This window comes from Capsicum annuum, chromosome 11 (genome assembly GCF_002878395.1).
Source record: "Capsicum annuum cultivar UCD-10X-F1 chromosome 11, UCD10Xv1.1, whole genome shotgun sequence".
Lineage (NCBI taxonomy): Eukaryota > Viridiplantae > Streptophyta > Magnoliopsida > Solanales > Solanaceae > Capsicum > Capsicum annuum.
Window position 1 is genome coordinate 9,508,160 of NC_061121.1, and position 23,501 is coordinate 9,531,660.

General features: G+C 36.6%; 1 protein-coding gene across 11 annotated transcripts; it reads right to left on the minus strand.

Moving 5' to 3' along the window:
• Window positions 1-2,780: 2,780 nt before the first annotated feature.
• LOC107848178 (transcription factor BIM2) lies at window positions 2,781-14,771 on the minus strand. 11 transcript variants are annotated; one of them, XR_007047155.1, is made up of 10 exons: window positions 14,559-14,770; window positions 14,350-14,469; window positions 13,171-13,595; window positions 12,986-13,090; window positions 12,270-12,330; window positions 10,828-10,957; window positions 4,668-10,677; window positions 4,398-4,516; window positions 3,294-3,399; window positions 2,781-3,204 (listed from the first exon to the last, which is right to left on the minus strand). XR_007047155.1 is itself a non-coding variant. In XM_047399470.1 (6 exons), the coding sequence occupies exons 4-6, from the start codon at window positions 12,996-12,998 to the stop codon at window positions 11,419-11,421; spliced, it is 450 nt and encodes a 149-aa protein (XP_047255426.1). In that variant the 5' UTR covers window positions 12,999-13,090; window positions 13,171-13,240; window positions 14,350-14,469; window positions 14,559-14,771; the 3' UTR covers window positions 11,383-11,418. The 11 variants fall into 11 exon arrangements, 3 of the variants coding, with proteins under 3 accessions (XP_047255426.1, XP_047255424.1, XP_047255425.1); XR_007047154.1 differs by having other exon boundaries at window positions 3,294-3,386; window positions 4,459-4,516; window positions 12,270-13,090; XR_007047153.1 differs by having other exon boundaries at window positions 4,459-4,516; window positions 12,270-13,090.
• Between the last annotated feature and the right edge of the window lie 8,730 nt (window positions 14,772-23,501).

Consider the following 23,501-nt stretch of genomic DNA (forward strand, 5'->3'; position numbering starts at 1 on the left):
AAGGGGGTGAAGAGATTCGGAAAGAATGGGAAGCTTAGTCCCCGTTATGTTGGTCCTTACAAAATTTGGGAAGCTTAGTCCCCTTAAAATTGGGAAGCTGAGGCGGATATGCGATTCAAGTACCCGCACCTATTTTCCGCAAACTCTGATCAAGACGAAGGTACCGTTCTTTCCTAAATCTTGCACTTTTGATAAAAGTTGCATCAGTTAAGCTGTCATTTATTATGTGTTCAGCTGTAGTTTCTTGAATTTATACATTCTATATTGCATTCGGAGTGAGAAACGATGTGGTGATGAGTCTAACGAATGGTTTCAGCTGTATGCTCTATTCCCTATCTAATCTTAGCATATCTAGCACATTCAAGGATGAATGTTTCCAAGGGGGGGGGATAATGTAATACCCCAGGAAATTTTTTGTTGAAATTTTGTGCGTAAACGTGTTGAGTTCTATCTTCTAGAATGAATTATAAATTTTCCATGCATAATGTCTTAGATTATGACCCATCATTGCGTAGAGTATCGAATAATATTTCCAACTATATGTGGATCATCCAAAACGGACACCCGAGCGACGAGTTATGAACATTCCGATCGAACTGTAAATAGTAGTGAACAGTAAAACGTGCAGGAAAAAGTACTGAGGCCTGACGTATTTTTTCTACAAGTTTAAATGATCATAACTCCTTGTACATAATGATATGGGTGATCTACTATATATCAACGGAAAGCTCTGCAAGTCCTCTTTCTAATGAAATTGGTTTCATCCAATTTGTGTATCGAAGCAAAAAGTTATGGTCGATCTACTTCCGCCTATCAAAAGCGAATTTTTGGTCAACTTCAAACGAACATAACTCCTCGTACACAATGATCTGAGAGAGATACTATATATCAATGGAAAGATATGAGAGTCCTCTTTCTAATGAAATTGGTTTCATCCAATTTGGATTCGGAGTAAAACGTTATGGTTGATCTACTTTAGACTATCAAAACAGTCCACCAAAGGACAGATTCGAGAATTATTTGATTTTTATGGGCGTTTTGGTCATCCCCCTCACCCAAAATCCGTCCAAACCCTATATTAAAGCCTATTAGAAGCATTATATATTATATTTCATCAAATTCCCTCAAAAAGAAATTCCTAAGCTCCTACATCCAACTTCATGAACCTCCAAAGTTCACCATTAATTCTGCAAATTTATTTAAGATTCCAAGTTCCTAGTTCAAGAACTTCAAGAACCTCCAAAGTTCACCATTAGTTCTGCAAATTTATTCAAGATTCCAAGTTCCTAGTTCAAGAACTTCAAGAACCTCCAAAGTTCATCATTAATTCTACAAATTTATTCAAGATTCCAAGTTCCTAGTTCAAGAACTCCAAGAACAATCATTCAAAGGCATGATTAACATCTCAAAAACGAGTATCGATCTAAAGTTCATCATTTAAGGTATGTGGGGTTTTTCAACAAGAACTCTCTTTCGTTCTTGTGTCCAAAAGTAATTTTCTTTACAAAGACATGATTTTTATTTGATTTTTACGAATTTGAAGCATGAACCCAGATCTTATGATGATTATTATGAAATCTTGATGTTTATGATTTTTAAAGATGAATTTACATGTGTGGAGATATAAAGCATGAATCTTGAACGATATTTATCATGATTTTAATATTTGGGTCGTGAATCCCCATTAGAAATTGTGTTTTTTTGAGAAAGTGTGCACGTTGATGTTGAATATTTGAGATATTTTGAATGATTTGACCTTTTGGTCTTAATGGAGTTGTTTTGAACTCGAGTGTGAAAGAAATCCACAACGTGGTTGATTTTGATAGATGGGAAGCATGATGGCTCCTGATGTATATTTATATATTACTGAAATTGCTTTGTTGTGGATTGTCTTTGAAATGATCTGAGCTAAGTCCGGAAGAAATCTTTAGCATCAAGTGGGAGGTATAAAGCGACCTTACTTCCCTAGAACTACGTGCCCCCGTAGGAGTGAGCCTGAGGCTGATTTTTATAGTGATCACTAGTTGTGTGGATTTGATATCGATAGTCCTACTCCGATGGAAAGGATAGGACGGCTCTCCCCAACGTGGATTGTACGTTGGAGTCCATGTAGCTCACATGGCTTATGTCGGTTGTAGGATCTCCCAGTGTGTGTGTTTCTTTGTGTCTATGGTTGGACTCCATGTAGCTCACATGATTGACATTCTGGTCGATAACCAGGCAACTACTACAATCTCAAACAATCCGGTGTTTCATAGGAAGACCAAACATTTCAGCATCAAGCTTTATTTCTTGGGAGAAGTGCAGCAAAAGGGAGAAGTGACTCTAATCTACTGCAAGTCTGAAAATTAGCTGGCAGACCTGTTCACTAAGCCACTTCCAGTCAGCAAGTTCGAGCTTCTAAGGCAAAGAATTGGTGTTTTCATTTCATAAAGCAAGGAGTGTTGAAAGTTGCTTTAAGAATGCAGACTGTTTTTCCTTTTTTCTCCAGCTTTTCTTTTTAACGTACAAATGCTAGTTAAATTAGGAATCCTATCTTTGGTAAGAAACTAATTAGTTATTTTAATTTTGGTAGAAATAGGTTGTTTCTTTGTCCTATTTTTAGGTGTAATAGCAACTATTTAAGTTAACCAGTTGATGATCAATAAGACACGGCCTTTACAAGAAAATAATTAACCTCTCTGCATATTCTCTTCTTTAAACTCCATTTCTGTTTAGTCGGCTAGCTTTTGAATTGAATTCCTGCATTATTTCCCTTTTAACGGTTTTAAACCAACATATACTACAGCTGTACTGCATTCACATTCAGTTCTGTCAATTTCCATCAACTTCCGAAAACATTCGTCCAAGTGAAAAGCAAACAGGACGGGGATTTGGATGCCTATCCAACTTATATACACTTCTGCATTGGGTGATGCCCGCTGAAATCTTATTAGCTCAGCGAAGATTTGGACTGTTGCAGATTCTTCAACTAAACATGGCTCAATTAGCATTCTCACCAGTTCAGGAGACTTGTCCAACAGAAGCTTAATAAGCTGTCTGTCAGGGATTGTGCCATTAGTTTGCATTAGCTTAACTTTCCTGAGGCGATTAAATGTCACATCTGAGAAGCGTTCCACTTCAAGAGATTCGAGAGGTGGTATATCATTGTCAGCGGACTTCTGAGCTTATTGATGATTTAAGGAGCACGAAAATAAGAAGTCCCTACATAATAAAAAGTGAGAAAAAAGAACCTTAATTTCCATAGATTGTTAATTCAGGAAACTTCTTATCAAGCAAAGAACACATGAAACCTCATCCGAGTCGGACAGATATATACTCTACATGCATAGATGTTTGACACGATAAAGATCGTAGGAAAGCCTCGTTGGTACTTCACCTGGTGCCTGCAACAAAAGGCTATTAAGAAAATACCAAAAATCAGAATGACTCAAAGCCCAAAAGATGTTCCGTGATTGAAAATGCGTTAATTACAATGAGGGTATGAAGCAACATTTATCATGTCATTCAAGTGGAGGTGCTCAAGAGCAGAGAGACTCAAAAAGCTCAGCCATATTACATTTTCCAGCTCCCACATAATATCCCATATGCGAAAACGAAAGCTTTGTCTAGTCAAAGGATCTCAGCATGGGAGCACTTCTTATAAGTCATCTGATATATATACTTCATTCAGTTTCTAGTATCTTCCTCTCAGCTCACCTGGCCATAGTAGTTACGTTTGGCTGAATCTTGGTTGAATTCCAATGGGGTTCTAGTAATGGTTTCTTTGAATATTTTGTACAACAAGTGCAATCCCCTCCACATTCCATGCGCATATGTGATCCTCAACAAGTGGGAACAGGAACGCGACAATGGGAAAGAAAAAAATCTTGTGTTGACCAATCAATAGGGGCTTCATCCCCCCTTTACAGAAATAACATTGCAGATCATTTAAGGACGTGGACATTGGTGCAAGAGAGTGGGGCTATGATTTTCCAGTGCAAAAAATAGTCTAAATTCAGTCAGTCATGATTTAGGCTCCAAAGGGTAGATGAGAATGTCTACAATTGTTTCATTTTTTATGAAAAAGAGTGATGGATTGAGAGCAAGAAAATGATATTAATACTTGTAGAATGTAGACTAGGACAAAGCCAAAAAAATGGAAACCTACGAAGTCGGTTAGGATTTAAAAACTCACTGACAGGCAAAGCAGCAAAATCTTCTAAAAAAGCAAAGGAAGCTTCTCAAAACTTATAAAATATCATTTATGATTGAAAAAATATAAATAGACAAGCTTTAATATTCCATTAGGAATTGCTGCCAGTCTTCTGGGAATATATTGGATATGGATATCAAGTAACTCTAAGCAGTAGATTCTGAATTGGAAAGACACTGCAACAGCAGCAACAACAACGTACCCAATGTAACATCACAAGTGGGGTCTGAGGAGGGTAGAGTGTACGCGAACCATACTCCTACCTTAGATTCCATTTTGAGAGAGTTGAAAAAGCACTATTTCATTGAAAGGTTCCTCAGCCTGAAAAAAAAGAACATTGTAACTACAACAGAATAGTTGGCTAATTAAAGTACAAGAAACAATATATAGTAGAAGAAATCGTAGGGCAAGAACTACAAGAGTTATACTACTACTACTATATTGGTATGAAAGGAGAAGCTAGGGAACCTACCACTTGGTACCATTGCAAATACACTTGTTCTTCACTGACGTAAGTCGTGTTGATGAACAACTGATCTCCATTTGTATGTTCTGTGGTTTTTTTTCCTTATCATTTTTGTGTTGCAACGGGATCTCTATACATACTCAATGATGCATTTATTTCATTACGACTTTATCAGTAGAATGTTTAACTATTGTTAGATTTGGTTAAAATGCCTGAACACAACACATTTCACTCTAGGATACAAAAAATACTCCACCTGCTGGCGATCAATTTATGAAGGAATCTCAGGATACAAACAATGATGAAGAGTTGGAGCGAGTTGAAAAGAGGCTGAAGAAATAGATACAACTATAGCATGGCGATACCAAGTCTAATCAACTCAAGTTTGCATCACCTTCGCCTAAATCATCAGTTTGAGAATATAGCCATGTAGTTTTTATCTCATCCAAATATTTATTGTATGTTCTAGCAATGCTTTCTTCTATCATCTTCCTTGTTTGTAGTTACAAATAGATTCTACATGTTTCGAGTTAGAAGTCAAATTTTATATTTCGAAGCGCATGTTGTTATGCTATGTTATGATACAAATTTCTTGTTTTAAGACATGTATCTTGCTCGCTAAGCTTGTAACTTTAGGAATTTAATCGAATGCATGTCAATGTAGAATCTAAGTTGGTTGAAACTAGTAGACATACCTTTGCAATGTTTAATTCAAAACTAGAAACTTAACGGACGATAGTTCTTGTTTGATTTTAAAACTTTAACCTCAATAATTGTTAACAAAGTAATGTTCTCAACAAGTACGCTAGCATGACTTAAACACAAAATCACTAGGAATTCCAAAGAAGCTGGGACACTAATAAGACTCACAGTTGCTAAAACATCTGCGAATTTTGTCTTGTCAATCCTTTTTGTTTCAAGCGAAGCAACTTCTCTAGATTGGGACTAGAGTTAAATTTCATGAGAATCTCGTTAACAACATCATAGAATACCAGCTTTTTATACCCTTGGAAGGAAAAAACCAATTTTCCCAACAATGCAGTTTGCATTATCTCTTCAAATTACAACAACGACATATCCTATGTATTCTCACACGTGGAGTTTAGGAAGGGTAGAGTGTACGCATACCTTGTTCCTACCTCACTAATAAAAAATCACAATTTTACCATTGAATATCCCACTAAAAAATGTCCAGAGGCTAATCCTGCGGATACTTTTATTGAATTAGCGGGGAAAAAAAATAATAGTATTTTCATAAGAAAAAAATCTAGGAAGATTCCCAGTGTTCCCACTATGCATTTTCCCAATGTGAATTGGTTTAGTGGGAACTGGGTGGGAGAATTATGTTTGATAACACAAATTCCCTCTGATTTGTTGTATAGGGAAAACCTCTTTTAACTTATCGAAAGGAAATTTTTTCAGGGTTAAAACATTCCTAAATTTCTCCTCTCTGATGTTGAAGTTGTTGATAGAATGGAATAGATGGGTTCAGTAAAGTGTCTCACACAGGAAAATACATCCCCTAGGAAAAAATATGGGAGACGACTTTTCGGAGATTATTTCTCTCCTAGAGTTAGAATCTTGATCATTTGAGGATATTTGTAATGAAACCCAAGAAGCAATTTGTATTTTTCTGCTAGTCATTTAGGTGAATTTAAAGAACGCGTATCAATGGATCATCAAATTTGTTCCTATCGAGTAATTAGCAATCTTAGATGTATCAATATTAATGATGATTCATTATTTCGATGAATCATTTTTTCGGAAAGAAAAAGTATGTAAAAACCCTATATTTTGTTCAAAATTTTTATTTTATTTAAATGTGGAGAGAGAAAAAAAAGTTTGGACGTTCCAGTGGGAATAATTGGCAACTTTAGACCATGCTCTTTTGATTCATTCACGTTTTCTATTCTTTTAATCGATGAAATAGTAATATATCATACTCCCCCGTTTTACTTTGTTTGTATGATTTTGACTTGAAGTTTAAGAGAAGAAGTAAAGAGAACTTCCCCTCTACTTAGAGGCGAGGTAGATAAGTTGTTTTCGATAGACCCTCGGCTCAAGACAAAAATAGTCCACTAGTACAAGACACAATAGATAGTAACCAAAACAACATAAAATATAGTAGTATAAATTGATAGTAACAAAATTCGAAGAACAAGAAACTACGAGAGTAGTCCTATGACTACTATTAAGGACCATTAGATAATGCATTCCTGCTTAGTAGTGTGGACACAATCCTACCTACTAACCTTCTATCCTAATTCGCATCCTCCACACCTTATCTAAGGTCATGTCCTTGATAAGCTACAATTACACCATGTCCAGTCTAATCACCTATCTCCAATATTTTTTCGATCTATCTCTACTTATTTTGAATCCATCCATAGCCAGCCTCTCATTTCACCCCTCCGCATCATCCCATCACATGCTTGAATCATCTCAACCTCGCTTTCCACATCTTGTCCTCCATCGAAGTCTCTCCTATCTTGTCTCGGATATTCCCATTTTTTATCCTACCTCTCATAGTATTCTTCAAGTTTGGTAAAAGTGAAGAATAATGAGAATGATCCTTTGGGTTGAAACTTGATATTTCCTAGTATAAACAAATATTATTATTTGCATACTGTTGAGTAAAACCAAAAATATTGTATAACCATAGCCTTGATCAAGTTAAAGCTTAAACCTTAAAGCTTTCCACGTTTTCTATTTCTGCCACAATTTTAACCGTGATCTTCAAGGTTTTGCCTCACTTATTAGGGGTGGGAAATTTGTTTCTTCTTTCAAACGTGCTACTAAAACATGTGCTTTATATATATTTTCTTTCTTATTTAGTAGAAGAAGTTGGCTAACTATGGTATTAAATTTGTTTAGAAATAGAAAACCTGGAAAACTTAGAGGTTTAACAATTAAAGCTCGACAACTCGATCAAGGATATGGCTATTAGTTACAATCTTTTTGGTTTTACTCCGTAGTGTGCAATTGATAATGTTTGCTCATTCAAGGAAATATAAAGATTCAACCCCACAAGATCATCATCCTCATTATTCTTTAATTATACCAAATTTGAAGAATACTAGGAGAGATAAGATAATAAATGAGGATATCTGAAACAAAGTGGAAGCAACATCGATGGAAGATGAAATGCGGAAAGCAAGGTTGAGATGAGAAGATGCACGGATGCCCCAATGCGGAGAGGTGAGATGTTGAATATGGATGGATGCAAAAGAGGTAGACCGAAAAATTATTAGGGAGAGGTGATTAGGAAAGACATGACGTAATTACAGCTTATCGAGGATATGACCTTAGATAAGAAGGTGTGGAGGACATAAATTAAAATAAAAGGTTAGTAGGTAAGAGTACATCCATACTAGTAGCTGTAGGAGTGGATTATCTAGTTGTCCTTAACAGAAGTCAAAAGACTACTCTCATAGTTCCTTGTTCTTCGATTTCTGTTACTATCTATTTATACTACTATATGTTATTTCTATTACAATCTATTGTCTTTTGTACTTCCATTATGGACTATTTTTGTCTTGAGTCGAGGGTCTATCGGAAACTTCTCTACCTCACCTATGAAGTAGAGGGAAGGTCTACGTACATTCGGCCCTCCAAGACCCCACTTTGTGTGACTACATTGGGTATGTTATTGTTGAAGAATTTGTACCCTCGAGTCGAGTTGACTTAGCTGAGATTGACCTATATAATTCAATTATAACTCTTCTCTTTTTTCTTTTTTGTGATACCTTTCTACATCAAGAGTTTGCATTTATGCTTACAATTCCAAACTTTCTGAAGTGTTGGTGGGAAATTACAAATTATTAATCCAATTTGATATGACTATTAATGAAAAAGAAGCCCAACATAAAGCTTAAATTGAGATCTAAATGACGCGAGCATTAATCAAAAATCGCACCCTAAATTACTGAACAAAGCGATCTTATGTTTTAATAATATTTCATAAAACCTAAAATTTTGTAACTCTTTTACTATTATTATTTTTATATGTTGTTGTATACATCATGTTATCATAAACCTATAATAATGTGTTGATGCTTTGGCTTTTATCCATATTTGATTCATGTTTGTACTATTACATGATTATTTTTTTTGTCTTTTTTTTTTGGAACAAATAAACGTATTATCAATCATAAACATGGCCAAAATGTAGGCCGTATACAAGGGGTATACTAAAAGGTAAAGAATCTACAATAATAAATTATTCTCTACAAACTCCCCCCAATCTCCTACACAACTTGGAACTATGGTTAAGGTTTAGCTTTATAAAAGTAAGAATATGATCTTGAATTCGTGAATATCACTTTAATATATTACCATGATAATACATATTTTAATTATACTGAAAACGCCAATATTCAATGATGACTGTATTTTATTAGGGTGTTATTTTTTCTCATCCACCATAAATTCCTACTATGTTAAAGAACTTAGGAATTCAACACAAATATTTACGACTCACACTTCAACATTATTATTCTGACACAAGATCAGAGATAATTACCATTCAAATCATTGCAACGACCTTGTTTGTGTTAAGTACTATGAAGCTGCTAAAGTTTACTAATACAATGTTGCCACAAGGAGATAAAAGCCTTGCCGTTCTCTCTGAGATATCCGTACAGATGGAGTCTTAATTGTTTCTGGATTTGATCTAGCTTTAGAAAAAATACAAATTGTTTCATGTGGTTCACTACAAAAATCCCCAAATGATCAAGATTCTAACTCTAGGAACCAACTCCCGCAGCGAAATAATCCCCGAAAAGTCTTCTCCCAATTTTTTTTCTAGGGGATGTTTTTCCTCTATGAGGCATTTTATTGCACCGATTCATCCATCCTATCAACTACTTTAACATCAAGGAGGAGATGTTAGGATTATTCAACCCCTAAAAATTTTCATCCCAGTAAGTTAAAGAGGCACTATTAGTGGAAATTTGTGTTATCAAACATAATTTTCCCACCCAGTTCCCCCAAACTCAAACCAGCTCACTGGAAAAATACATGGTAGGAACACTGAGAAGCTTCCTAATTTTTTACTCTAATAAAAACACTACTATTTTTTCTTTTCCCACTAATTCAATAAAAATATCTGTGAGAATAGCCACTAAGCATTTTTTAGTGAGAAATTCAATGGTAAAATAGTGATTTATTGATAGTGAGGTAGGGATAAGGTATGCGTACACTCTATCCTTCTCAAACCCCACTTGTGAGAAATACACAGGATATGTTGTTTGTAAGTTGACGAGACAATGCAAACTTCATTGTGGGGAAAGCTGGTTATTTCCTTCCAAAGGGTATGAAAAACCAACATTCTATGATGTTGTTAACAAAATTTCATGATCTAGGTTGCCTTGTTTGAAGCAACTGCGAGCCTTATTAGTGCCTCAGCTACTTTGGCGTTCCCCACTGACATTCTATTAAGTCAAGCTACCATATTTTGTGGAGGACATTCCACTGTTAAACATCTATCGAGATTAAGTTTTAAAATCAAACAAGAACTATTGACCGTTTAATTTCTAGTTTTGAACTAAACATTACAAGGTATGCCTACTAATGTGAACCAACTTACATTCTACATTGACATACATTAGATTAAATTCCAAAACTTACTAGCATCGACAGAGAGATACATGGCTTAAAACAAGAAATTTGTAGCATAACTTAGCATACCAACATGCGCTTCTAAATATAAGTTTTGACTTTAGACTCGGAGCATGTAGATTTTGTTTTTAACTACAGACAGGGAAGATGACAGAAGAAAACATTGCTAGAACACGCAATAAATATTTGGATTTGATAAAACCTACATGGCTATATACTCAACTGATGATTTAGGCGGAGCTGATGCAAACTTGAGTTGATTAGACCTGGTATTGCCATGCTATAGTCGCATCTATTTCTTCAGCCTCTTTTGAGCTTACTCCAACTCTTCATCATTGTTTGTGTCCTGAAATTCCTCCATAAATTGATCGCCCGCAGGTGGAGGATTTTCTGTATCCTAGAGTGAAAAGTGAATAGCGTTGGTCAGCTAAATACGGTGATTTCCCAAATTAACCTAAAGGGAGCACGCTCGTGAATGACTACATATTCTTGTGGTTACCAACTACGTTTGCTTCTCATTTTAAAGAAGTGGGAAAACACTTCATACCTTAGAAACAGATGGCCCCAAGCCCATTCCCTTAAATGGCTGCTTCCCTATCTTAATCTGCACTGAGAGAGTGGTCTGTGAAAGATCAAGACCGGAAGTCTCTAGCGCTTGTGTAAACGAATCCAGTAACCTGAGTAAAAGCAAACGAATCATCAAAGGTCAGCCCGCAGAAATAATACATTGATATCATTAGATGACTTGGCCAAAGATTACATTGCAAACATTCATCGCGACATGAATCTCAAGAAAAGTTGCCGCAAATGTAAGAGGTATGAAGCAGTAATTATTCTCTTGAACAACTCTAAATCTAGCATAAGTAGTCATGAATAAAGGATTCCCGACTTAACAACTCTGCATACATATGTCCAAAATTGTTGCGTATGAGGTTAAGAGAATGCTATAGATATTATCCTTTTCACTTTAAGATTCTAATGACAACTCAGCTTCACATATTTCAATATTCAAGTATAAAGAAGAGAATATAAGTGGTATTTCTGGCTATTGTGCTAGAATATAGATTAACTAGTAATGTGAAGCACAAAAGTTTTTTGGCATACAAAAACTACGACTCATTAACTAGAGAAACTTTACTCACGCTTTAGAGTAAGTATTTGAAATACTAATTGTTCCGTCTTTTATCATGAACTCCTGATTATTCAGCGCATTAGCGGCGCTGGGACATTCATCAGAAGCATGTGTGGGTAGCAAGTCAGAGAAGGCACTATGGCTTTGAACAGGGACTGGCATAGTGGTCGGAATAGGCTTCGATGTTGCGAATGGACTGCTAACTACATCCTTTTCTATATCCATTGATCTATAGGAAACATCCACACCAGGATGAGATTCAAGTGGATTGTTTTGATTTTCTTGCATATTCTCATCAAACCATCCAGAAAATGTTGGTCCTGCGTCAGTACCATTCTTCAAGGCTTGAGGGTTTGCAGGAAAACTCTGTGCACGCCACTGACTGTTTCGCTTAAGGATTTCAAAAGTAGCCACAAATTTATGACTAAACAGTAAACACATATTGTTTCCATTTTGAAGTATATATAGTCATGCACTTCACCAAGATGCACACACAATTTAGGTAGTTAATAGCACTATTTATGTTGCACCTATGGAGTTATAATTGCCTAAATAGCAGTCCCCTTGTATAACCTAAGTTGCATCAATGGAACTTTACATTTGGAAGAGAGAGTAAAGTGGAAGGCATGGGATATGTCATAATCTTGCAGGTCTAACGGCCAACACCAGAAAGGAATATTTAGGGATATATCAGATGCATGCAAAATATAGACCAATCTTCTGAAACCACGAACACCATCATATATGTAATGGAAATATAAAAAATAATGAAACCATAAAATGCGAGCACAACGACAACAACATACCCAGTGAAATTCCACAAAGTGGGGTCAAGGGAGGGTAGAGAATACACATACCTTAACCCTACATTGTGAAGGTAAACAGGCTGTTTCCGAAAGACCCTTAGCTCAAGTGAAACTGCACAAAGGAGTAATGTAAAAGGAAAAATGGTAGTGAAGAAAACATGCAACTAATACGAAAGCAGTGCAATTAAGGAACAACAACATCAACAAAATACCAGTAAATGACCTGAAATTACATGCACATCAATGGTCATCAGAGAGTGGTGCGTGTTTCTGCGTGTGTGGGTGGGGTGGGTGGGGATGGGGGGAAGAATGCAAGACAGGGAGTTTTCTTTCCATTTCGACTTGACTTAAGACCGTTTTGCAGAGAATGGATGCAATTATGTGGAGTGTGGTAGTTAGTCTAGAGCTAAATGTGTCTTTTACAAGTAACACTGTAAAGATCAGCTCTGAATTATTCTGGAACTTCTGTCTGTTAAAACAATACTGCATTACCTGTCAGTAAAAATGGGAATACCATTCCATATAAGATCCTATGTTTTTTCATTGAGCAATTTCGGCAAGTGTATAATTTTACAGTCAGAATCCTAATCAAATCATTACTAATTGATTTGAATTACATAATATCTTAACAAACTGAACCAAGAGTACTTGACTACTTTCGGTTAGAGGAATAAATATTACCCACAGCTAAGCGCTAGAGAGTCCATTTCAAAAGTTCACAACCAAAAAAGTTATGATGAGAACAGAGATGTTATAAAAATAGGTACATAATTTCCCCATGGCATAAGTTTTGAAGGCGCCGAGCTCAAAGGTTTATTCGATCCTTCATACTTCTGTACTGTCTCCTGTAAATACTGTACGTACTGAATTACCTGCATACAAACATCAAAAGAAGCCAATAAATCTAAAATTTAAAGGAGAAGAATGTAAAAGTTTTCTTTCTAAAATGTACCTCTAAGAAGAATGACGCGTTATCTTGTTTTTGCTCAGTCTGGGGCATCAAATTTCTCAACGTCTGAAATCTAGAGATAGACAGAAAGCTTTGTCTTCAGGAATTTTAAGCAAATCTGACAATAGTTAAAAATTCTAAAGATAAAGTCGTAATGAAATAAATGCATCATCTTGTAAATCCCCTATTATCTCTTTCAGCCATCATAACCGACTGAATTTAGACTATTCTTGCATTGGAAAATCATAGCCCCACTCTTTTGCACCAATGTCCAAGTCCTTAATTGATCTCCATCTGTAAAGGGAGTATGAAGCCCCTATTGATTGGTCAACATAAGATCTTTTTCTTTCCCTTTATCGCTTTCCTTTTCCCATTTGTTGAGGAATACTCCAGGACCAGGAAAGCAATGCACTCGACAACCTACTAACCTTCAAAATCAAAATTCTCAGATTTTCTATTCACACTTCAAAATCCATCTAAAAAAAATGCTTTCTTGCACTAAACTACTACGATAAAACTACAGAAACACTACCATCAAAATTTTCAGAATTTCGATTCACACTTCAAAATCCTCCTAAAAGAAAGGCTTTACTTGCACAAAATTCTACCATAAAACTACACAAACACTACCACCAAAATATTAAAAATTTCAATTCACACTACAACATCCACCTAAAAAAAATTACTTTCTAGCACAAAATTTAACCATAGAACTACACTAACACTAACATCAAAATTTTCAGAATTTCTATTCACACTTCAAAATCCACCTCAAAAAAAGTCTTTCTTGCGGTAAAATTCTACCATAAAACTACACAACTAATAAACACTAGGTGATTCTTCCCTCGCCATGGCATGTATCCTGTGAAATTAGTCGAGATGCACAAAAGTTAGTGTGGACGCCACGATTATAAAAATAAAACAAAAAAAAAACTACACAATTAACAATCACTAGGTGATTCTTTCCTGGATTAGTCGAGATGCATGAAAGCTGGGGACACCACAATTATTCAAAAAAAAAAAAACTACACGACTAATAAATACTAGGTGATTCTTCCCTGGTGACCATAAGGTATCCCGTGAAATTATTCGAGGTGGTGAAAGTTAGCTGAGACACCACCATTATCAATAATAATAAAAAAAAAACTACACAAACACTTACGTCAAAAATATTCAACAAACCTTTGGTACTGTTAATGGAAGGTGTAGCATCTCTGTTAGAACCAACATCATACTCATTCTCTTCTTCTTCCTCATGATGACTTTTTCCAGATTTCATCTTTGTTTTTTTTACAAGATTTTCTGCACAAATTAAAGAACCCCACAAGATTAAAACGATAAATTAACTCATTCATCAAAGAAAAATTGGAGAAAGAAAAATTAGAATTTACAGCTTTTCTGGAAAACTACACTGCTATGATCAGTGTTTTTGGTTTTATTGGCATCGGAAAATGTAAAGTTGGCTGGTTTTTTGTTTCATTAGCATCTGTTTTTAAGAATCTTTAGTGTTTTTTCCTTTTTTGGCCTTGGTGTTTAGCTGACATTTGAAAATAGATTTTGAAACTAGATTTTAAAGATTTATTTTTGAATATTTGTTTGACTGTGAAATTTAATTAAATTTTAAAAATTAGATTTTTAAATATTTTTAAGTTTTCAAAAGAGGGCTTGGATCACTTTTTTAGTTTTCGGGACTTTCACTTACTTTCTTCTTTTGTTTCAAAATAGTTTTCACCTTTCATTTCGAGAGAACCAATTGACTTATTTTGAAACTGAATTTGATTATATTGCTTCAATATTTCAAAATTTTAATTTTGATATTCAAGAATTATAAAAAAAAAAATACATCTTAAAATATTGATCAAAGTTCATATCGTTTGACTCCAAAAAGAAATTGTGACAAGTATTTTGAAATGGAGAAAGCATAGAACTTCAATTCTTTTTGTGAGTAAAATGCATGTTCAAATACATTTCATATTTCAAAAATCACTACTTGAAAAATTCAAATTTCCGAGTTACAAATTTCAATTTCAAAATCTATGACCAAACCGGAGCGATAATAGTGTGATTAGTTGTTTACCTTAAATTATTGTCATGAGTCAAGTAGACACGTAATTTTGTCCCGTCAAAATAATTCTTACTCCTTTATCACGCACTCTAACCCCACTTTATAATTTTCTCACAAGAAAACAAAAGAAATAACCATCTCATCATGTTTATTTATTTATTTTTATTTATCCTTATCCCAAATAATAAAATTTAAAAATTCCTAACCAAGTAATAGCCCAACCAATCAAGAATAGCCACTTTTCACCCTATCCTAACCAACTTTACACCTCATCCTAACAACCTACCCCTACCCCACCCCTAGTCACCCTCCCATACCCCAACCCTACCCCCACCCACGTGACCCCCATTTATTTCTTGTCCAGAAAGCAAAGAAAAAAGACCTTGAATACACTCTCAAGGGCCCACGAGGAAACTTCCTATACCATCCACACATCTATACATATCAGTAACAATACGCAGAAAGAAAGAGGGGAACCCCAGACCATTTTTTTCTTGTTCTTCTTCAGTCACTCTCACCATAGACACACATACTTCCCTCACAAACCTCTCACACACACACACATCTAGACTCCAAAAAACACACACGAATCAGAGAGGGAAGGAGAGAATCAAGAGAGAGGGAGAGAGATTCGAAGTCAACCGTGAGAGATCAAGGAAAAGAATCTAGTCGCTGTCAAGTATTTTCCGGCGAAACTTTCACCGGAAATAGTTTACGGTTTCTGTTCTTGATTGACTCTAGCTCGAGTTTTCTTGAATCCCTTTATTTTCCTTTGATTTTGAAGTAAACTATGGCCGGAAAACACTGAATCAAACTGTTTCAATTCGTTGGGGTGACCGTTAACTCACTGGAGCTCAGTTACTCTCGATTTTCAGTTCTTTTGTTAGATTTTAAAGGGGCTTGAGGTTCTTCTGTTTCTTTCTCCATCCTTATTTTTCGTGCTTTGGGGGATTTTTCTCTCTATCTAGTGGGTTCAACGTTCGGTATTTGGAGCTTCGCTCATCGTTGAGGTTTCTATTCGGGGTTTCTAGTGCATATTTTTTTTAATTCATTATTATCAACCAGATCGTTTATTCGAAGGTTCATTTCTAAACCTTATTCTTTTATTGCATTGTGTATGATAATTGGAATGTGGATGTTATGGTAGTGTGTTGCTTGTTTGATTTGACATTTCTGTTTATGATTGGTGCTATTTTATCTGAATAAGTAGTCATGGCCTGAAATCGATGATGATATGGATGTGCTTATGTTTAGAAACTGTTATGTATAAATGTGGGGATTGGAATCGGAGACTAATGAAATAATTTGAATTGATCGTTTGACTTGAAATGGATATTGATGTCGTCGAATTTGGATTAATTTCGGTTCATGATGTCAAACGCAATAGTAGTATGCTTTAGGCAAGATCAATAGGCATGTTCTAGGTTTTGGGGTAGGCAACTTGTAGGATTTTATACCATGGCCTGTGTGAATGTTTGTGTTGAATGATTTTCCTCTATTTCATCGCATTTAATCAAATGTATTCATTTGGCCGGGTAATGCCCCAAGGTATTTGTGTTCATTTGCTGGGGAATGCCCCGAAGTATTTTGTATTTGGAAGACATCCGTGATGAAGGCCCGAGGCATCAGGTAGCACGGGAGCGTAGTTCAGGATTAGTTTAGAATAGAGTAGGCTTATATTTATGCCTTTTTTATTTTATTTATTTATTTTTAGGGACTGTATAAGTGGACTAGACATTAAATTTTGGATTATTTTATTTTATTTGCTTGATTGATCGTTTTTATATATTTTGTGTAGTTTATGCATTTGTAATGTCAAATTAGCTGATATGATCCACCAAGAGACCGTGGTCGAACCACGGGATCGAGGGGGTGCTTAACACCTTCCCCTCGGTCAATAGAATTCCTTAGACGAAATCTCTATTTGCAAACCAGTTTAAAATAGTCAAAACTATTTTGAAAAGGATTTTTCAAAGGTGACTTGGCACACCGGATTATGCCAAGTGGCGACTCTGAATTTGAATGAAAAAAAATTATCCTTTTTCGAAACAAACCTTTATTTTGTCACTTAATAACAAAAACTCTTTCAAACTTAAAATTAATCTTTTTTGTTGAAAAAGGGGTGTGACAGCTCTGGCGACTCTGCTAGGGATGATTTCAGAATTCGAGCTTATTTTGGAGTTGTATCGGCTTAGTTTGGCTCTATAGGTGTATAGACAGTTTATTTGTGTTGTTTTGTGTTATTGTTTATCATTGTTGAGTGTCTACGTACTCTTTGTTTACATTTCTTACTTTATGTATTATCGCTTTATATCTGGCATCATGTGCATAACCTGAGTCATTATTTCTGCAACAAGTCCGTAGTACACGTGTGTACACAACCTATAGTTGAGTCATCTTTATTTTAGGAGGGCAAGCCGTTGGGTTGTATGGAGTAGGTGGCCAGCTAAAGCAAGCCACTATCGACCATACGCTCTCCTGAACAGCCTTGTTAGTAAACTCCAACGTAGGTCAGCCTTTAGGTAATGCTTATGTGCATCATATTTAGACCTAGCGGGGCCCACTTCGTCCTTCGTAGGAAACTCACCTTTAAAGAATCCCTACGTTCTAAATGTTGCATCTCTGAGGGTAACGTGGTTATTTGACTGACTGATTTGGAGAAAACATGTGTTAGAATTAAAGTGTGTAGGCAATGAGCTGAAAAAAAACATTAATAAATATATAAAGTTTCGTAGTTTTTAGAGTTCTTTATGGCTTGATTTTTTCTTTTCACAATCTAAAAATTCAATTCTTTTTCACCTTTCGCACTCATTTTCTCAAAAACATCAAAAAGATTTTCCTTTTATTCCTTTACCATGCATTCATAATTCGAAAATTTCCAAAAAAAATTCTTTCGTAGTTGTTGGTATCATTTTTGTATGAAGTGTCAAATTAAAAATCCAAAAATATTTTATTTTCATTGTGCAGTCGTGTCTCTTAAGTCAAGGTTTTGTTTGTTCTACAATCCTTAATTGTTCAATCTGGACGAATTATGCGTACCTGATTCCCGTCCCTCGGGGTGGGATACGTAGGCAACCCTTGGTGGGTCCGGTAATCTTTATTTTAGCCTTTGTCTTAGCCTTAGCCTAGGTCTTTCTCCTCATAATTTAGTGTTGTTAGCAGGTCTTAGCCAAGTAGGCTGATTTTATTCAGTGATATTGTTCGGCGAATTGGAGTCATAAAGTGGTCTGTCCCTTCGACATATGTCCGTGTCAAGGTCCCAAGGGTTGGGAATCTTTCGTTCCTGTCGAATTTTTGAGATAATGTCTTATGTGTTACTACAGGATGGATCTGTCCACAAAGTCTAAAGTTTGGATGGTTGGCAAGGTGCCTAAAAAGTTAATCAAGTGGTGGGGCACGTTCAACTACGCTGACCAGCAAAAGCTAATTAAAATATTAGGTGATCTTACGGAGCTTCTGCATATCACGCCCTCGCCAGATCTGATAGATGCTATATTGACCTTTTGGGACCCTAGTAATTTGGTGTTTAGGTTCGGAAAGTGTGAGATGACGCCTACCTTAGCAGAAATATCTAGTCTGCTCCATTTGCCTTATATTGATAAAAGTATGATTAGAGCTCGGAACCACTCGGGCAACAGTTTTCTACAAGATTGTGGGTTGAAGAGTAACAACAAGCATTTGGGTTATTTGAATCAATCATGAATTTCCTTGGATTTTTTATTCGCAAGGTTTGGGTCTTTGGAAGGTTTTGGCTGCTTTTGGGATGAATTTTATATGACTAAGCAAAATTGGGAAAGAAAGCGTCTTGAAGTCTTCAGCCTTGCTTTGTTAGGAACTTTAGTGTTTCCACAAGAAGAAAGACGTGTTAATACACGTTTGCAATCTGTAGTGATGGCTCTATTTCATAAGGATCAAAAGGACAAGGTCACTAAGTAAAAGAACAAGGTCACTAAGCAAAAGGATAAGGTCGGGATGAGATTTTTTGAGGGCAGTAACCTGATTTTGTAACTGTGGATGATGGAGCATTTACATAAACCTTCCTTAGTTAGACCGGATGTGATTGATCATTGCATGCCCAATCGAGTGAAAGCCATGGACCTTAGGATGCGCTTGGATAAATTCTCACTACCCATGGGAGTTGATGCTTGGATTGAGTTTCACGAATCAAGGACTGAGGATAAAATTCTGTGGGACCTATTTGTTGCTTTGTCCAAAAGTAATCTTGTTGGGTTGTCAGATGCAACTTTTTCTGCTTATGTTAGGGCTTAATTGCACTAGACTATGCACTCCTTCTAGGGTAATGCGCCAGTTGGGTAGGCCGTAGGACGTGCCACCAGTTGTGGATCTTCTAAAGGATGTCGAGCACTTCAAGGACCAAGCCTTAGGCGAAAACAAATACGAGTATTTCTGGAATCACGCAACAAAGTTAGGAGTGGATACGCTCAAAGAAAGTTTTGATAATCCGGGGTACACTCAGAGATATGAGATCTGGTTGCAAGCCATACCTCGGGGTATTAGTAGGTCATTGCCCGTGCAACTTAGAGGATAGACACAGGAAGCAAGCGCAAGTGATAACGAGAGGGATGCAGATATGGGGGCTACAATGGAGTTATTTAGAGTTCAGTTGCCACGTTTGCTCATAACTGTGGAAGGGTTCCAAAATAGTTTTTTCAGGTGTACTCCTTATAAGGCAGGAATACGTGCCCGAAGCTTCTTCCCGAATATCAGAGTGTCCTTGCAGGATATGCTACAGAGTTTGAGTGGGAGAAAGAGAACTTCACATTCAGGTCCATCTCAGCCAGGGTCATCACACAACGCACCAATTTGAAGGAGCATTTCTTATCTTTTATTTAGTTTGAGTCCTTTATTTTTCTGTCATCGTATTGTTGTTTCTTTGTTAAGTTCGTGTCAAGTTTGTTTTAACATTAAGGTCTTTATTAGGAATGTCACACATGTCGTCCTATGGGTCTAGAGTTTTGTTTAGTATTTGTTTACTAGTTTTAAGTTGTCTTAATCTATTTAGTTGTCTCTCTTATGAATATGTGGTGATGTTGCATTATCCTTTCGTTTTGTTTGTTTATCGTAAAAAAAATGAAAAAATAAAAAATCATCAATTTTGTGATATTTGTGCATACGCCTCCCGAACTACGCAAGATCTGATTCATGAACAACATGATACGTAGGCAACCTACTTTTGGGTTCGATCTAATCATTTTGTTACTTTGATTTTCCCCAATTTTCCTTTTTTAAAGAAAAGAAAAGCAAAAGCCATAAAGGATGATAAAAAGAAATGAGATAGCTAGAGAAGAAAAGAAAGAAAGAGCAATGATAGAAAAAAAGAGGAAGAGAAGAGACTGATGCAAAAGAAGAGAGAAGTGAGGGTGAAAAATAGAAAGAACGAGGTGTGATATGTAATGGGGAAATCTGGATGATGTTAAAATGGCCTCATTACCCTCAAAGGCTGGTAGAAATGTGCATAAACCTAGGATGTGTACAATGTGATTTCTATGCTTTTTGCTTGACCTAATCCTAACGGGTTTTGTCTTTGATGAGCATGTTCTTTCAGATAAGTGGTTAGTTTGTAGCACTCTGGCTAGTCACCCGTACTTCAGTAGATCAAAAGCGAAGCTTGCCATGGCTAGTAGGGAGATTGAAAATTCACTCGTTGACCCAGATCAGGATCTCTGGGAAGAAAGTTCAGAACACAATGATGAGGTATTAAGACTTACACAACAACTGATGGATCTGCATCGAGCATGGGCTAGTGGCATGCCTCCTCCTCCGCTCCCTAAAGATCTTGGGAATATCCCCAATTGCCCACCGCTCTCTCAAGCACAATTCTCTATTCCCATTGAGTCACCCGAGAATGTACCAGGATTCACTCCATGACAATATTATCCGGGCACTTCTAGTGTTCCCCTGGTAGCGCCCTAACCAAGGCTCGCTAATCAGCCAGTGCCACCAGTAGTACCTATATTTATGGCTCCACCACTGCCTGAAGCTCCCACCTATGCTGTGCGTCCGATAATGGTACTCCCTCGGCCTACCAGTGAACCAATGTTTAAAATTTTGGAGAATTAGTATTATGCCCTGGAGCCTACTTTGAAGATGAATGAACCGTATGGATACACTCAGCTACCTGTATTTCAATTTGATAAAGAGAAGCCTATTGCAACGGAGGAACAAGAAGTCATGGCCTGGAAATTGAAAATTTTGAAACAGGCCATGACGAATTTGCAAGGAATTGGAGGTTATAAGAGTGTTTCCTATGGAGATCTTTGTATGTTCTCAGACGTTAACCTTCCCCTTGGTTTTAAAATGCCTAAATTTGAGAAATACGCGGGGAACGGTGATCTCGTGGCACATTTGAGATGTTATTGCAACTAATTGAGGGATGCAAGGGGAAGAGAAGAGCTGCTCTTGGCTTTCTTTGGTGAGATTCTTTTCGGTCTGGCTTTAGAATGGTTCGTCGATCAAGATATTGACAGTTGGAACAACTGGGATGACCTAGCTAATGAGTTTGTGCAACACTTTCAATATAACGTTGATCTGGTTCTTGATGAGAAATCCCTGGTCAACATAAAGAAAAAAAGTACTAAAGGCTTTCGGGAATATGCTATAAGATGGCGTGAACAGGCCGCAAGGGTAACGCCTCCGATGAAAGAGAGTAAGTTGGTAGAGGTCTTCATTCAGGCACAGGATGAGACCTATTTTCAATATTTACTTCCAAAAATAGGAAAGTAGTTTATTGAAGTCCTCAAAATGGGAGAAATAATAGAGGACAGAATCTAGATCGAACGAATAGTGAGTTTTTCTGTATTGAAAGCCACCACCCAAGCAATTAAAGGTGGCTTTGGAGCATTCATAGGTAAAAAGAAGAAGGTGGACGTGGCGACCCTTGTAGATGGATCACATTACTATCCTAAAATACCGCCTCGCCCCTATCACCCATCCCAAGCCTAAGCTTATGCCCATTACTATCCCCTACAAAACCCACTATATTCTATCCCGCCACCTCCGTACCCAGTATATAGTGCACAACTATATGCCCAAACCCCTTCTTACCCATAATAGCATGCCCAAGCTCCTCAAAATCATCCTTCATCTCCACCAAATTACCAAAACCCCTCCAAATCTGGTTTCCAACCTAGGCCTGAGTATAAGAAAGAGAAGGCATCCAAGAATCAGTTCACACCACTGGGGGAATCGTATGCTAATTTGTTTGATAGGTTGAGAAAGATGAAGGTCTTGAGCCGAATACAAGGAAGGCTTTTGAATCCACCCCCAAGAAATCTGGATTATTCTTTAAGGTGTGCGTATTGTTCTGAAATGCCAGGGCATAATATTGAGAAATACTGGTATTTGAGAAGAGCCATCCAGGATTTAATCGATGAAAATTAGATTCTGGTCCAGGCCCTGGAGGTTCCAAACATCAACTAGAATCTGCTGCCAACCCATGCTGAAACCAATATGTTGGAATCGATATATGATGGCAAAGAGTCGTCGATGTGTCATAAGTCTATTGTCAGAATACAGACCAATGAAGATAAATCGGTATATGTGGAGGGTTCATTAAAAGCAATATCATTGAGCTAGGAAGAAATGGGAAAAGATAAAGTCTAAGAAAGCATGAAGAAACCCGTGATCACGGTGAACTGAGCCGGAACAGTTGTTGGTCTAAGTTTTGACAAACCTAAGTTGATGGTGGTAGGAGCTCTGGGTAAGCCTATTTTGATAGTAAAAGAAGTACTTGCAGTGCGTATTATCATCAAACCGGCAACCCAGCTTCCGATAGATGATATGAAAAAGGTCCCCTAGAACTATAAGAAGACTATGATGACTTATCAGGGGAAAAAAGTTAAGGAAAAAGTAGATGAGGTAGGGGTCTGACTAGGTCAGGAAGATGCTTTGTGCCTGAAGGTTTGAGGAAGCCCAAGCCAGTGGTGAGTGGGCCTTCATCTCTCAAGAAGCCTGTCACCAAAAAAGAAGCTCAAGAATTTTTGAAAAAGATGAAATTGCCAGAGTATTCGATAATAGATCAGCTAAAGAAGACCCCTGTTCAAATTTCCCTCTTATCTTTGTTACTGTATTCCAAGGAACATTGTGATATTATATTGAAGGTATTAAATGAAGCACATGTTCTTAGGGAGATTACATTAAATTAGTTCGATAAAATGGTTGAATTTTTTTTCGAGGTTAATCGAATCAGTTTTTCTGACACTGAATTGCTTGTTGAAGGTATGGGGCATAATCGGGGTCTTTATATTAC